General features: G+C 42.1%; 1 protein-coding gene across 1 annotated transcript in view; it reads right to left on the minus strand.

Annotated features, from left to right (window-relative positions):
- Positions 1-16,821, minus strand: part of AIG1 (androgen-induced 1) — an 87,861-nt gene extending 71,040 nt beyond the window's left edge. Inside the window, exons 1-3 of the mRNA XM_009876037.1 lie at positions 16,813-16,821; positions 13,144-13,299; positions 5,386-5,487 (exon numbers count right to left, since the gene is read on the minus strand). Coding sequence (XP_009874339.1) covers positions 5,386-5,487; positions 13,144-13,299; positions 16,813-16,821 — 267 coding nt within the window. The remainder of the gene's footprint in view (positions 1-5,385; positions 5,488-13,143; positions 13,300-16,812) is intronic.
- Between the last annotated feature and the right edge of the window lie 849 nt (positions 16,822-17,670).

A 17,670-nucleotide genomic window follows, 5' to 3' on the forward strand; every position in this document is an offset into this window, starting at 1 on the left:
ACACGAGTAACAGAAAGTCAACAAAATCTTTCAAGCTGCTGCTGCTTTTTCTACACAGAGAGGTGGGATAATTAATACTACTGTATTCATGCTCCAGTGGTGGAACTGGCAGATAATGAGGAGCCGTGTATCTGCAGTATGAACATGCAAGCAGCGTACAAAGCCAACAACATTACTGTCACGGGTTTTGCAAACATTCTGAGTCCCCAGGCAATCAGCTTCAATTGCTATTCTTTCCATCAGACAGATGTTTAAATAACAGCAATCTAGTAGTGGGTATTCTGTTGGAAATAAAATTACAATTTTTCCCTGATTTTTACCAGAAAACTTCACAAGTTATGTAAGAAGTGGGAACTCCTTCCTGGAGCACTGGAGGTTTTTTTCACCCTTAACATATGAAAATACTATAAATTAAGAAGAGCACTTGAGCTGGGACACCCCTGAAAGCCTTGAATTGGATTTAGAAACAAATCTCAGAAAAGGGTATTTTCTAGGCGTAAGCATGGGGCATTACCAAGGCACAGTACATTGCACAAAAATAGCCCATACACAGGATGTTGCTGTATTAGGAAGGCATCCTCAAGAAGTACAATGCTCTGCTTCAAATGAGTCATTTCTGAAAAGGATTTTTAGGGCAACACGCTAGATGGAAGCACTCTCCTGAAAGAAGGTACCTCTCCTTGTTTGTACATCAGAGTGAGCACCGTGCAGCAACCGACTCAACTAACGACAGAGAGATTTTGTCAAAAACATCACCAGTTTTGGATCTTCCAATCTTTATATGTCAGGTTACTATGAATTTTTATCTTTGCATGGCTTTTCTATTTTTCTACTTGTCGAATCATCAGGGAAGAACACTTTCCACCAGAAAAACAAAGGAACAAACAAGCCAAGGCCACCGGACCCAAGACAAGGCTACGAGGAGGAACAAGAACTGGAGAGATGGCCCAAGGCACTCCAGACCACTCTGAGTTGGACTGAGCTTCCAGCTGAGCAGACAGCAATAATGCAGCAAAAGAGAGACAGCTTGTGACATGAACAGAGATGTGTCACTTGGTTGGGCTCCTTCCTCTCCGTAGCTGGTCTTCATCTACTGTTTGTGCCCATTTTTCTGCACTCTCTTGAATACAAGCACAGAGGGTGTGTCTTTCTAGGAACGCCTTTGTTTCCCAAAAGCAGCATAAAAAGAAGCAAGTACAAAGCTCATATAGATTCTAGTGGCACAGAACCCATACGACAATTGATTTTCCAGCTCCACAGAGGTAGAGATATTCCCCGTTCCCTGACCTCTAGAGTTTTCATATGAAGACCATTCTTTATTTCTGACATCCAGAGCCATTGAAGTCCTCAGTAAGTAATTTCTATCTCTGTATTTTACTTTCCTTGCCACAAACAAAAGATGATTCATATTTTTAAAAATAATTTGGGATGGTGTCTATGAAAAACAAAGAAGGATTCTTGCCAAAATGGTATGCTAACTTGGACAGTTACTGCATGCAGTCCTGCCATGTAACCTGGCTCAAAATCAGCAATGCTCAAGCTTAAATTAATTCAGTCTACAGATCCGTTCATGTGGGTAGTGCTTACAATAGGGGCAACCTCTAGTTTTAGAGTCTGTGTTGATATCACAGAGAACATAACTTCTGGAAACAAACATTATCCATCATCATCCACTCCAGTCCCAACACAAAAAGGTGCAAAGAATGAGCTGATAAAAAACCTATTACTATGACACATTAGACACTAAAGGTTAGCTTTTAATTAAAAATTCCTAATACTGATAGAGATCAGAAAGAAAGCCATAAGAAAATGGGAAAGAATATTTCCCATGCAAAATATGCCTGTGGAATTAAGCATTGATATGGATCCAAAGTGCAGGACTGTCTGAAGAACACGAACTTCTTTCATGGAAGAGTTCAGTAATTTGGCAACTAAAATTGTAGCCAGCAAAGATGAACTCATCTGCATAACTAATAAATACAGAAAGTGGACTCAACAACACAGAAACAGAGCAAGGCTGAGACATGGCCCTACTTTCCAACAGCTCTCTTCAGACAGGTCATTGCCTCTACTGACAGAAGCTTAACCTCAGCTACTCACATGTGCTCCTTCACCTGATAAACACGGATGAAACCCTTGCCCTGCTGAAATCAACAGCAACCCTGCCACTGAGTTCCCCTGGTCATTTTTCAAGTCACAGCGTTAGTATTGGTTATGGGCGAATCGATTGCCTGAGATGATAAAATAGATTAGTTTTATGGCACACTACAACTCTGTTAGTGATGCCTTTCACAAAGGTACGCATCTGTCTGTATGAGGACCACCTGGTACCACAAGGCACTACTTACTACACAAATTTTTCTGTAGACAGGGACTGTATTTCTAAATATCACTGTATACATATGTAATAAAAGCACAGTTCTTGATGCTATGAGCAATTTTATGGTAAACAGTTTGTGGCTTTTATCATTCTGCACAAGGATGAGACTCTTTCTGCTTGTACAAAACTTTATAAACAATACTAAGACTGAATTGGTAATGGGATTGCATAGCTCTGAGGTTCATTTCCCTCATGTTTTTGATTTCTAGGGAGGAATTTTTCAGATGTTAATAAAGTGTTGCCATGAAAGATAGCTTTCTCTGAGTATCAGCAAGACACTTATGTCTTCAAGAAAACATTTTTTTTTAACTATAGACAATATTATAACTGCAGAGAAGGGATCGGAAAGGAAGAGAAGAAAAAGAGGAGTGAGAACTAATTAATATAACCTAACAAAGCAGCAGACACTGCTGCCCACACCACTTCTGCTTGGACTAATGCACCGAATTAGACCAGCCCTTCATACAGCCTTCAAGATAGTCACCTTAAAATGCTTCTAAAGAACGAATACTCTGAAATATTTTTATACATGCTCATATTACTAATGGAAATATGATTGCTATTATTACAGCCACATTTCATGACTTTTCATTCCTGTTTCATGTGTAAATTTTGCAGGCTGATGTTGACAGTGGAGTAAGTTGTTACAGCAGGTCATAATCTGTCAGAAACTTTTAGAATATGACTTTTCAATTAAATTAAGGAATCTTTTTACTGTGGAAAATGTATAGTTTTACCTTATCCACTTTTTTTGGCTTTTTTGGTGATAAATACACATTTAGGGAAACTGCTGTGGAAAAGCCTGGATGGAGTGTTCACAGATGTAGTAACATTTGAGCTCATATTTAGGAGCTGCACCAGGCACTGTGGGGGAAGCTCACAGAGACGAGGGGTTCATTAGCAATACCACAGTAGCAAAAGGACCCACCTCTGATGGCCTGATTTCCCTCTGCCACAGGTGATGAATCTCTTGTGTGAGTTTTGATGCACAAGGTTAAGCTCCAGCACAGCCACTCTTGTGTTCACAAAAATTATCACTGAATGTGCACAGCTGCTGTCAAAACGTGCAGGAAAAGATTGGAATAAATGTTTATTTCAGTAAAAACAATAGCCAAGGATTGCGGCTTCTACAGAACTCAGTCCCGCCCTTTCACCAAGGGGGCCTCTATCACCTTCTCTAAAATCTGCCATGTCAAAATTGTAACTACTATTAAGTGAGGTGTTAGCATTCTCAAGGTAGTTTAAGAACCCCTTCATGTCATGATGGGCAATGCATCAGAATTAATTAGTATGAAAGCTGGTGAGGATAAAATGATGGCTAAAACATCAGAAAAAATTAGACTGAAAGGCAGTGAAAAGCCCAATAGCCATAAGCTCTCTCTGTGACTGAGCTAGAGGAACACTTGAATAAATGGAGACCGACACAGTAAACAATTCCTTTACAAAAGACTTTCAAAAATGCATACTACAATATTTCAAGCTGAAAAAAAAAAGTCTAACATGCTTGCATGCAACTCATTTCAGCAAAGTCTATTGTGTCCAAAATTCTCAGGCGAAAGCCCACTTCAAATATTTCAGTGAGTACACACTTGTACAGAGCAACACAAGCTTGAATCGCCTTTTAGTTATGGTACAGAGGAGACTTCCAAAATACACAGAGCCATTTGTTGTCAACTGCTTCAAAAGGTATGTTCATAAAGAATGTTATAGGTTAGGCACTTTCAGTATGTGGAATGTCACCTGGAAGAAATGTCATCAGAGCTGTCACTGATGTGGTGTGGAGAAAAAAAATCAATCGATGTATGCCTTGGCAGGGTTTACAAACACTCAGTTGGTAACCTCAAAACTCAAGGCAGGACAGTCTGAACAAACACAGCAGGAGTCATCAGACTTGTTCCTCAGCTCTACTCACACATAATATCACACTATTCCTTTCAAAACATCACAAAACAGTACAGTATTTAGCAGAAGCTGATGCTCCTTTGCCAGGAGTAACTCTCATACTGCTCCTTTAACACACAATTTCGGGAATAAATAAAAAGCAATGCCATCGGCCCCACCCCAGATAGGACCAATTTATCAAGCCCTGCAGTGGTGGACAAATTTTGATCTTCTGTGGTGATACAGCACTCACACCCTGAAGGATGAGCTCTACTGTCATCTACTGCTGAAGAGCAGTGCCAAATGGTTGGCCATGCCTTGATAGGGAAAATAAAATTTTGCAAAGACGCAACTAGAGAAGGAAACTTGATGCTTTTCAGTTTCAAACACTACATCGAAGTATTAAACACCTGATGGCAAAGTGTGGTCTAATCTTTGCCTTAGCATTTAAACATATAGTTGAGAGAATCAATGTCTGACTTGCCATAGTAGAGAAGGACGAAAAGGTCAGATTTTTTCTCAAGAAGCTACTTTTACAATTACTGATGCAGCAATTCTGAAACTTTGCATTGATGTACGAAATTCCACATTATTAAAAATACCCAGATACAGGTTCTACCACACAAGTTTAGTGTACTTGAGAAATAAGTAAATTTTTGTTTTCTAAAAACATTCGAGTTCAAAAAGCATAGTGAGATTTCTTGAATAAGCATTCTAAACAAAACTTTTTCATCACAAATTCTAGTTTGTTATTTGTCAAAAATTATTTGTCAAAATCAGAATTTCTGTTTCATGGAAGAGTCTCTTTTGAATAAATTTTCTCATGACCAGGGTGACATTGCTCTGGGAAAGGTACCTTATCACCAAAAACAGCCGATCCCCACAGTTAGCCTAGGATGTAGGACAAAAGTTCAAATCTCCACTGTTTCAAACTGGTCAGGATTCAAGTATGACTCAAGGAATCAAGGAAGGAAAGCTGTGATTTTTGCTTGCAAACAACGTTTCTTAATCACTTCTGAGGGAATCATCTCTAAGTGTACGCAGTCATGCACAGGCATGACACAGGGCAACCTGTGTCTTACACTTCTGTTTATACAAGAAAGTGTTTGCATTACTTTACTCACCATTCCATGATTTAGCCACGCTGGTATAAAATTATCAAGCAGCTTTGGGTAAATCAGTTCCCTGTCATAGATATAGATGCTCCAAAACATCGTCACAACAAACTAAGAAGAAAAAAAAGAAAAGACAAGACATTTAAAAATATATGCTTCTGAACAATTAGTTAGACATTTTAGATAGCAAAATGGGGCATTTAGTGAATGATCTATGGACAGATACAGACATTATTGTTCTTTGACCAAATCCTGCTTTAATCAACAGTGTCAAACTGGATTATTATTTGCATTTACAGGAGTTTCAACTTTTCTTACTTTTTATTTTTTTTACTTTCAGCCTGGAAAAAAATCTTACTTTTTGACTTACATGCCTCTGGCTAAATTACAACTGAGTACTACACTCTAGTAGCAAATGTGGCACATAAATAATGTTTCACCACTAACAGGATCAAAACCAATTGGAAAATCAGGTAAAATATCACTTGAAATTCATGACACATTCAGCCTTGAACAGAAGCCTATAAACTCATCTTTGCAGTTTTGGTATCAGCCATCAAAATAGTATTGTTCAGAAGAAAATACTTAACCTTTTAACTACTCTGCACACACTTCATGGACTGAGATCCATACAAAAAAGGTCTAGTATCCTGCTCGTTTGTCAGTATGAAAGCTGGCTTGGTTCTTGTCATAGACTGTTTACCAGAAGCCCAGAAAAGCCCACTACTTCCTCTAAACTGAGGACAGGACAGGTGGCTGAGATAAAGTTTGAACTAGGCTACATTTTTGCCAAAGTGTGCACAAATTCTTTAAAGATACCCTGAGGACTAAAAAACAAAGACAATATAAAACTGCAAAAAATTATAGGAATAATAGTTTTAGCTTAGCTTAGCTGGAGAAAGAAGAAAGTAAGTAATCTTCTGATTAAAATACAATTGCTTTTTTATCTTGCATTTGAGTCACAGTTTTCTAGCAGTACAAGTCATTATTTACAACAGTGAAATCCAACACTTGGGCCAGGAGCCTTTCAGCGACCATTTTCAGGGCATCTCTCACCGTAGCAACAAGTCCAAGCTTGAAGTTTGAGAGGCAACAGACTGGACTTGCACTGAGATCAGCAGGGAAGCATTCAGTTACATCCAAACCGATGTGGCCTATGATCTTACATTTGCAAGGTCAGTAAAAGAAAGTGCAAGAAATATGGGGTGAGCACAGCAAGGTCAGTAAATTACTAGTGTGTGTGATAGAGTAGGCGTAAGTTCTTTTAAATGCTTCTGACTTTAGAAAGTTAAAAATGAGGTTGCAGTTTATCAATGATACCTTGTTCTAACCACAGACACACAGACTTTGGCCAGCGAGTTATGTGAGTGACCTGAACCAGTGCACTATTCCCTCAGTGCGCATACAGTACATAGCTTCTTGGTTTCCAACACACTTGTCTGTCTGTTACGATAGCTGTCGGTGCCCGCTCAGCATAAGCTTGGACTATCTGACTAGTGCACAGAGGCCAGGGAAAAAAAAAATTGTGATGGACAGCCCGAAAAATACTGCAAGTGTAAAGTACCCTGCAAGAAGTCTCTCTTCTGAGCCAGTCTTGGCATTGGCACAGCCTGGCTCTTTACGCACCTGCTGACACGTAAGTGCCAAGATATGAAGAGCTGAACAGCAGGCAAAATGGAAGCAAAGTATCTCCTTCTCTGTAGGCTTCCTAGAAGTCACGTATTATCACAGCGGGTCTCTGAGAACCTGCTAAGACCAACTGGGACATAAAAATATACTCTCAGGCATGTGAAGACCAAAACTGATAATGCATTTTTCCAAGGAAGTCTTACAGCAAGAAAAATCACCCAGGAATAGGGTGAACCTTGTTACACTGAATACAGGAACGCTGACATCTTTTGAGTTGTGATTTTTGTGTGGATCAGAATAAAACAATCGCCTTTGCCAAGGAGGTAAAGATAAGAAAAGTGGGCACGTGCCATCTGTCCCTTAACCGAAGTCAGCCAAGGGATGGAAGGGGATCAGCCTAGCTGGTTGCAACCATCTGGAGCTACAGACGGCAAACGCTGCTTAGCAAAGCACTGTCCCAAGGCAGACATAAGGTAAAGGAAGCGAGCAAAACCCAAGGTGTTACAGAACTAAACCATCCTGGAGGATGACCCACCATGAGACTAATACGATGCTCTGGGGAAGATCCCTCCCAGTGTCTGAATGGTTCAACTTACTGTTAGTTCATTTGGATAAAATGAACTATAAAAATCAACTATTTCACTATGAACCAAAATGAACTACAAAAAGGAACTATTTGGATAAAAAGAACTGTAATGAGGACTTGCTACTTAGCTACCTTGTCTGCTTCTATATTTGTTTACTTTGATTAATGAGCAAGTGTTGGTCTGGTATTTCTACATCACTTCCACTACACTTTGGTACTGGTAGACTTTCACTTGGGCTGAGCTTTGTCAAGATCACCCATGGTCATGCAGTGTCAGACCCCAATACAACTAAGCTACTTCTTTACACCGCCTATGTGAGGCTCAATCAGAATCGCAGCTCTTAGGCTCGTCCTGCCTTCCCTGTGGCCCAATTTGTCACTACGGCAGAGACAGTCATGGCACTGCCCTCACATGCCTGGCTGAACGGGCTGCTCATAGGCAGCAGATATATTTCAGGGAGCCCAATACTTTTATTTTCTTTTGTTCCCAAGGCAAAATGGCCCAAATGCCACCCTTCCATTTCCTCTTCAGATGAACTCAAGTCCTGGAATTCCAAGGAAGAAAACAGGCACCAGCAATTGCTTTTACACTTCTTTGCAAAGGAGCCTCCTAAGATTGCCAGCTTTCCAAAGACAGTGATTCCTTGGTTAAACATACAGTTAAGCAACAGAGAGAAAAACAGAGGAGTCCCTTGTTTGCTACTCATCCTGTCTAGGGTCATTACAGATCAAAGCGGGCCTCAAATTTGCAAGTACACCTTGGAAACTGAAAATACAAAGTAACTCACCTGTGGCAGGAATCTAACAGTACTGCAAATCAAATACACAGCAGCAGGCAAAAAAGAAAGACTGAAAACTAAACTGTCTTAAAGAAATATTCCTTGAATTTTTGTCCTCCATCTTTGAAGCTTCAGAGGACATGAGAAGAGCATGTGGCACTACCAAGGAAACAAATTTAAAGGACAAGTTGGGAAATGGTTGGTGATTCAAAAGGGAAAACAAGTGGCTTTACCAAAATGGCACAAATTGTAGCAAAGAGAAACTAACAGAGGAAACCCAGTGAAAACAATTGCATAATTTGCAGTTTTATAGGAGACCAAATAAGAAATGTCATGCAAATGAAGAACAAACCCAGTAGAAATTTATTTTTCCTGCACTATGTGTTTTTGGTTTTGGCTGGGCTGCACAGTTCAGTTCACTCACTTCCTGGATGGCTTCATGACAAAATTAAAAAAAAAATCCCAACCTTTTGACCTTGTCAAAATTTCTTCCAAGTACAGTTAAAGGCAAGCTATCTGGCTACCTCCCAAGAGCTCAGCAGTTAACTATGAGTATAAATTTATTGTTTGTGAGCCTCTTTGTGGGTTAAAGGCATTACATATAGAAGCAAAGTGTTATTAAAGGCAGACCACAGCAAGCACAAATTGGCATGGTACTGGCTTTAGGCGGGATCCAGTGCTAGCACAGCATCTCACAAAATGAATTTGAAAAGGGCCAATGAAGGAAATGACAAGGAGCGAGAAATGAAAATTAGGGAAGACTCCCCTTGGAGAACGGAGTTCAGGAGGCAATTGCACCACTGCTTGGTCACGTGCCCATCACTAGCCACCACGCTGGCACAGATGAGGGCAGAATTCAGAAAAGAGAGATTTTGACGTGGTTGAGTCAGTTACGGAAATAAAAGCATATTTAGTTTGGCCAAATAATGAGGTTAAGTAGGAGACTGCAGCAAATGCCTACACATCTTCTCTTGGGATAAGATCCCAGATCAGTATTTATTATTGATGATCTACAGAAGGATGATCAGCTTTCTTTTTGACTGTACCAGTACAGTGAAACAAGACATAAGAAAGCATGCCTGGCTTTTCTCTTAGGTATCACAGGTTTTTAAAAACATAAAAGTATAATATAAAGAATATGAGATCATTCCAGCCAGTTGAGTCTCAGACATGAACAGAGCTATTTGTGTTTACACAAACACTAATTAACCACAGCAACTCAGCAACTTTATGACCAAAAAAATTGAAAAAAGTAGAGATAGTCTAAACCACTTGTGTAGTCTTGGACTTTTAAGTGGGTCTCATGTGTCTCTTGCAGTGTAAATTACTCCCAGTATAAATCTCCTTTACACTGATAAAGGGGAGGTAACTGCAACCAGGACAAGTGAGAATTGGTAAGGAACTTCTAAAATGCCTGTGCAAGCATTTTTCTTCAGCAGATGCTTCACGATATCTTAGGCATTTGAACAGTATCCTAGGCTTATAATAAACTAGAAAAGGGCTAGGAATTTTGCCCACAGACTTTTTTTGTGGAATAAAGCTTTACTGCACAGAAAACTGGTCTGTTGATTTGGCTTCATTCTCAAGAGTCGTATAAATAAGAGCAACAATAGGTAAACAGTAGTCATTATGTCCTTCAAACAGATTCACATTTATTTCTGCATGCTCCTAAACAAAATGGTAGGTTGGCAATTCAGTTTTATCTGAGCCCCCAAAGATGCACAATGCATAACACAATGCTGGAGAGCTGTGATTTGCTGCAAAGATTTTGCAAGACTTGATTTGTTGCAAAGTCACCCAGAGAGACTGTTTGCCCTCGCGCTTTTTCTTTCATCACCTTTGGAAGGCGGGAGAAGGCTGGTGGTCAGACTTCCTAGGTGGTTTCTATGTCATACTTTTTTAGGAAGTACTAAAAATTAAATACTTCATTTTTTACATTTTTTCCCCACATTGTTGTTTGACTTTGGAATGGAAACCCCTTTTCTCATCTGTTTTTCAGAACAAGTCATCTCAAGGGCTTCAGTAAGCAGGAAACACAGAAAAAATGGGTTGAATTGCTCTTGAAAGCTTACAGTTACTGGACTTAAAAATGTTCCCCTAGTATTTGCATTATTCCCTAAACATGCCCTGTGTAAAACACTGAGCAATAGAAATAATTTAGATGTTAAGGTAACTGACAAATACTTAAGCATGACCGCTGCTGTTACACTAGAAACCCAAGGATTTTATTCACATCCGTCCAATTTTTATGGGTGAAGGTTCCCTTGTGTCGCTACTGGAAACCACTGAGGCGCTCCGAGGAGAGCTAGGTGGGCGAGTCTCAAAGTAAGAAAGTCTGCATTTGAACTTTTGTTCTTTTTGTTTGGTTGGTTTTTTAATGAGGAAGCAGTTGAGAGAATACGAGAAACAAGGGAACTTTAACATTTTTTCTGCAGACACTCTGGTGTTTAATAACTTCCTTCTAACAAGCACCTCCGGCATACCAAAATTTCACTGGGTATTTTCTTACACATAAATAGCTCTTTGGAGAACAAAGCCAGCATAAGACATTTGCTGCTTTCAGGCCCTGAACTTACCCTATCGGTAATCCCACGGAAGAAGAGCACTCAGTGACTAGCAGTCTCTCAGGCACCAGCCAAGGCTTTGCCAAGTGGTACCTGCCCTGCGCTGCTGGAGGGGATTAGGTTTCAGGAAGGAGTCAGACCAGTGTTACACTACAAAGTGCTGCTGTTTGTCTCCCAGTAGCCAGAAGAAGAAAAAACAATGAAACAAGCTTTTTAGGCTTTCTCTGTAAGATGTAAAGTGAAATAACAGGTGGTCATCAATTGCTCCCCCTCACCACCGAAAGGTCACCTCTGGAAATGGAGAGCATCTGTCCAACAAACATAGGCATTTCTTACTATTTTCTGGATATCTCCTTTTTTTTGATTAAGATATAAGTTGTTTCTGTATGAAACTCTTGGGAAAGTATCTAGCTCCAGGCATGCAACACCACTCTTCGGAACTGCTAACTTGTAAATGTTGCAGTGGCACTTCAGCGCAGACAACAGCTAGCTGGGATTCCTCCCTTACTGGCAGCAAGAGAAACAACACCTGAAAGAAATGTGCGGAATGGCCATGACAAAGCCAAGCTGAAATTCTCCAAGATCTTGATGTTTCAAGGCCAGGAACACTGCAGCAGTAGAGAAGCACGTACACAACAGCACGGAGCTAAAACAGCAGCAGGAGAGAATCCCTGAGAGAGCCAAGGAGGGTGCACTTTTAATGCATGTAAAGGTTTACACTTCTAGATTGAAAAAGGCACTTAAAATCTTTAAATAAGGACAAATAATATGATGTTGTTGTTCTTCGCTTCTACTGTCAACACAGTAGGAGAAGCATCTGTTGCTCATCACAATCACAACTACTTCTAATTCCCAATTTCCCTTAAAATACAAATGGAACATAAAATTCTCTGCATCCATAAAATACATATTTGCAAGCCCGTTTATGCACATTTTTTTTTTAAAAACTCTATAGCTGATCCAGTTTCTTCTACCATGGCTGCAGAACTGCAGTCTGTTCCTCCAACATGAATTGTGGCAGCTCCCAAGAGGCAGGCCAGCAAGCACCGTAGGGCAGAGCTACCAGCTGGATTTTTATAAAAGAAATACCTGTACAGTGTTTCACATCTGCTTCTTACCTTCTAACTTTGCAAAAGCATTCTGTACTTCTTCACATATTGTGAAAACCCACTTCACAGGAGTGGTGAAATCACATTCTAATGAAACATCTCTGAATGTATCAATTTATAAATGATAGGTTGATACGTTAACTGCTGTTAACTGACAGCAAGTGAGGAGCTCTTGTGAAACAGTAAAACTTCAGAAACCTCACACAGTTTCCTAGTAGCAGTACCATGAAAAAAATACATGCTTCTAGTGATTTTAGTTTGAACTACTGTATACTGAAATAAAAATTTAATTAAAGGTTGATACTGAATTACATTAAAAGCAACAAGTTAATGAAAGGTTCACACTTTTTTTTATGCAACTTAAACTTAGAACTAGACTGACATAGATCACACTTCCACATAAAAACCTGTGAAATTCTAGATTTTTAGCTGCTTTCACTGTGTAGCATGAGACACATAAAGACACTCAACAACTTGTGCCATTTAAAGTGATGCACAGAGTCCCAGTGAAGCAGCACCTGATGCAAAGAACAGGGTTTTGTTTTTTTTGTTTTGAAAGAGACATTTAAAACTCTTCTTCCATACCTTTTGGATGCTTTTTTACATTACTGATAAGATCCTTCTTTTCCAACCTTATTTCTTCTCTCAGCTCTAAATCACTCATGGGATTAGCAGGAAGCAACCTGGACTTTCACTTCCCTTCCTGCTCATGACAAAACAGCCTATGGCCTGGACTCCAGTCAGGTCATCATGTGGGAAACAAGCCACAGGCAGCACTTTCACTATTCTTGACAATGACACACAGTGTCCAAACTGACTCTCAGGATGCTGCTGGTACAATTAAAATTTGAAATTACTTGTACAATCAAATTCCCAGTGAAAAGTACTTTTTTTTTTAATGAACCAAATACAATTTCAGCAACATCAGTGATCCCTTACACCTGTGAAAAAAAACAAGAGTAGTAAAGACATCTCTACCATTTTTCCCTTTTTGCATAGTCTTTTGAGCAGGGGTACGAAAGTCTTTCATCCAGAAAACAGTCAATAAATAACACCGTTCACCCAGTTTGTAAAGACGTGCAGATTACCACCATACTTACCACTCCAACAGGGAAAGCTAGAACAGCCATCATCCAGTCACGGAGGGAAATGAGTTTTTTCAGCTGCCTCTCTTGCTCTTGACTGTCATTTCCTTTAGTGAGAAGACTGGACAGGTCAGTCAAGACGCAGATTCCGAAGAAGACTGCCTGGATAACCTGAATGGAAGGGGAGGGAACACACTGTGAACACAAGAGAAGACCAGAACTTTGGCAGGCAGCAGGCTGGACACAGGCACGCATAAGGAATATTGCCACAGAATCAATGTGAGAAGTGGGAAAACATCAGTCCCTTAAACATGGGTAGAGTTTGTTCACATAATATGCGAACATACATGGGAATATATGTTCACATATATGGGAATATACAGGAAGAGTCAACAGGTCAATTCATGGCTCTGGGACTGGTGTCGTCGACAGGGCTTTGGATTTTACAACCACAGTTTGGTATACAAGGTACCAGAGCTGCGAGCAGCTAATGGGATGCACTTGTCCCAGAGGGGGAAAAGGATCCTGGGGCAGGAGTTGGCAGGGCTCATTGACAGGGCTCTAAACTAGATTTGAAGGCAGAAGGTGTCAATAATTTCATGCTTGCCTGTGACAGTGGGGCAGCACATTAGGGCCAGAGGGATGGAGTCCTAGTATGTGCTCTCAGCTTGTTGCCCTGAGGCAAACCGGGGACGATGCACCAGGACACCCCAAGGGAATCAAGGGTAATTTGCAAAAGAGGGTGACACAGCCAGACCACCTGAAGTGCCTCTACGCGAATGCACACAGCTTGGGCAATAAACAGGATGAATTAAGGGCCACTGAGCTGCTGGAAAGCCATGGTACAGGGGCTAAAACTGAAACTTGGTGGGATGATTCCCATGACTGGAATGTAAGGATAGACGGATACAAGTTGTTTAGGAAGGACAGGCAGGGTAGGAGGGGAGGAGGAGGTACCATCTACATCAGTGACAGCTAGAATTGATGGAGCTCCATATGAGGAAGGACGATGAGCTGGTTGAGAGTGTACAGGTTAAGATTAAAGGGGAGATGGGGAAGGTGATGTTACAGTAGGGGTCTGCTACAGGCCACCTGACCAGCAGAGCCAAGCAGATGAGGCCTCCATAGGCAGACAGAAGTGGCTTCACATTCACAGGCCCTGGTCCTTGTGAGGGATTTCAACCACCCTGACATCTGCTGGAGGGACAGCACAGCAAGCCGTCAGCAATCCAAGATGTTCCTGGAATGCATTGATGACAACTTCCTCCTCCAAATGGAGGAACCAACAAGAAAAGGTGCTATGCTGGACCTTGTTCTCACCAACAGGGAAGGGCTGGTGAGCAACGCGAGGCTCAGTGATAGCCTTGGCTGCCCGTGAAGTGACAGAAGTCAAGATCCTCAGGGCAACTAGGAGGGTGTATTCCAGGCTTACGACCCTGTACTTAAGGCACGAAGACTTTGATTGCTTCAGGGATCTGCTGGCCAAAGAGCCATGGGACAAAGCCCTAGAGGGAAGAGAGGCCCAGGACAGCTGGTCAGTATTCAGGGATCACCTCCTCCGTGCCCAGGAGCAAAGTATACCGACAAAAAGGAAGGCAGGAAAGAACGCTAGGAGACCTGCCTGGATGAGCAAGGAGCTCCTGGACACACTGTCACACAAAAAGAAACTCCACAAGGAGTGGAAGATGGGATGGCTAGAATGGGGGGCATATAAGGAAGCTGCCCAAGCAGCAAGAGATCTGGTTAGAAAAGCTAAAGCTCAGTCAGAATTAAATCTAGCCACGGAGAACAAGGGAAACAGAAAAAGTTTCTACAGGTATATTAATGGTAAGAAGACTAGGGAAGGTCTAGGCTCCCTCAGAAAGGAAATCGGTGAACTGGTGACAAGTGATCTGGAGAAGGCCGAGGTTCTCAACGACTTCTTTTACTCTGTCTTCACTGGCAAGGGCTCCAGCCACACTCCCAAAGTCACAGAAGACAATGACAGAGGTTGTATGAAAGAACTGCCCATAGTAACCGAAGATCAGGTTCGTGACCATCTGATGAACCTGAAAGTGTGCAAGTCCATGGTACCTGATGGGATACACCCATGGGTACTGAGGGAACTGGCGGATGAGGCTGCTAAACCCCTCTCTATTATATTCCAAAACTCACAGCAGTCCATTGAAGCCCCCACTGAATGGAAAAGGGGAAATATAATCCCCATTTTCAAAAAGGGAAAGAAGGATGAACCAGGGAACTATAGGCCAGTCAGTCTCACCTCCGTGCCTGGTAAGATTATGGAGCAGATCCTCCCGGAGGCACTGCTGAGGCAGAAGAATAATGAAGAGGTGATTGGGTACAGTCAGCATGGCTTCACCAAGGGCAAATCGTGCCTGACAAACCTGGTGGCCTTCTATGAGAAAGCATCAATAGACAAGGGACAACTGATGACATTTACTTGGATCTGAGCAAAGCCTTTGAAACTGTCCTGCCTGACATCCTGGTCTCCGAGCTGATAAAATACAGGATTGATGGATGGACAATTCAGTGGATAAAGAACTGGCTTGACAACTGCACCCAAAGAGTGGCTGTCAACAGGTCCATGTCCAAGTGGAAGCCAGTTACAAGTGGAGTCCCTCAAGGACCAGTATTGGGACCAGTCTTGTTTAACATCTTCATCAGCGACATGGACAGTGGCACTGAGTGCACCCTCAGCAGGTTTGTTGATGACACCAAGCTGTGTGGGGCGGCTGACATGCTGGAGGGAAGGGATGCCATCCAGAGGGAACTTGACAGGCTGGAGAAGTGGGCCCAGGCCAACTTCATGAAGTTCAACAAGACCAAGTCCAAGGTCCTCCATCTGGGTTGAGGCAATCCCAAGGACCGATATAGGCTGGGCAGTGACTGGCTTGAGAGCAGCCCTGAAGAAAAGGACTTGGGGGTACTGGTGGATGAGCTGTCAATGTGCACTTGCAGCCCAGAAAGCCAATCGTGTCCTGGGCTGCATCAAGAGGTGCATGGCCAGCAGGTCAAGGGAGGTGATTCTTCCCCTCTACTCCACTCTCATGAGATCCCACCAAGAGTGCTGAGTCCAGTTCTGGAGCCCACAGCACAAGAAATATATGGACGTGCTGGAACGTATCCAGAGAAGGGCCATGAGGATGATCAGAGGGCTGGAGCACCTCTCCTATGAAGACAGACTGAGAGAGTTGGTTGGGGTTGTTCATTCTGGAGAAAAGAAGGCTCTGAGGAGACCTTATTGTGGCCTTCCAGTATCTTAAGGAAGCCTACAAGAAAGCTGGTGAGGGATATCTTAGGATGTCAGGTAGTGATTGGACTAGAGAGAATTGATTAAAACTAGAGATGGGTTGATTCAGATTGGACATTAGGAAGAAGTTCTTCCCCATGAGGGTGGTGAGACACTGGCACAGATTGCCCAGAGAGGGGCTGGGAGCCCCATCCCTGGAAGTTTTTAAGGCCAGGCTGGATGGGGCTCTGAGCAACCTGATCTAGTGAGAGATGTCCCTGCCCACGGCATGGGGGTCGGAACTAGATGATCTTTAAGGTCCCTTCCAATCTTGACAATTCTATCATTCTATGATAAAAGCCACTGAAAGCCCCACAAGCACCTTGTTCCTCATGTGTGTGGGTAATCAATGTGAGAGGAAGGACCGTTTCAGAGGTGGGACCTCCCACCCTCACCTCAGACATGTCCCACCAACCGGGGACTAAAGCGCAGCCACCCTTCACTCAGTGCAACTTTCTCCCAAAGCCACGGCATTCACTTCTGACGCACAAAAAGTGAGGACTGCTCCCTATAAAAAGAAAGGAAAGAAAACAGACAAGTTGTTCTTCCCATTGTGCGAGGAGGTCTCCCTTGGAGACCCTGCTTGCCCCACACACTCTACTGAGAGGTGAAGAACATGCCTGAGACTGAGAGACGCAGCACACGGCCTGGGCTTCAGCAAATCTGCCACTACTTCATCTCAGGTATGAAAAGACAGAAGGAGCAAGCCACAGGAATTTTTCAAGCTTTCTTTTCGAGATGGCATACTGCCATTTACCTGCCTTTTCCCTTTTTGCATTTATGTATTTGTATGCAATATTGCAAGATTACCTGTTCTATTAAACGGGTAGTCTAATCACCTCAACCCACTGATTTGGTTCAAACTTGACTCAATCTTAGTTTGATCACTGCATTTTTCTTCCATAATTAGCTTAGCAAAATTGTAACAAGTTAGCTCAGGAACGCTCTTGCCTGAGGACCTGCGCATCCTTTTCTAGCACAGTTCAGAGGAAGTGCACACAGCTTGTTTACTCCCCAACCTGGAATCCTGGGTCACAAACCCACACATATCAGGTAATCTCAGGTAAAAAAATAAACATAACGCAGGCTCTGTTCCCAATTTGAACGGTGATTCATCAAAGACCATAAACATATGCTTAAAACCTATACTACACTGACGGCACGTGCAGGTCAGAACGGGATAGCTATTACGCTGGTGACACAGTACGACATCCAGCTCGTACACGCTATCGAGGAGGAAATCAAACTGCAGC

This window comes from Apaloderma vittatum, unplaced genomic scaffold, assembly GCF_000703405.1.
Source record: "Apaloderma vittatum isolate BGI_N311 unplaced genomic scaffold, ASM70340v1 scaffold19279, whole genome shotgun sequence".
In the NCBI taxonomy this organism is placed as follows: domain Eukaryota; kingdom Metazoa; phylum Chordata; class Aves; order Trogoniformes; family Trogonidae; genus Apaloderma; species Apaloderma vittatum.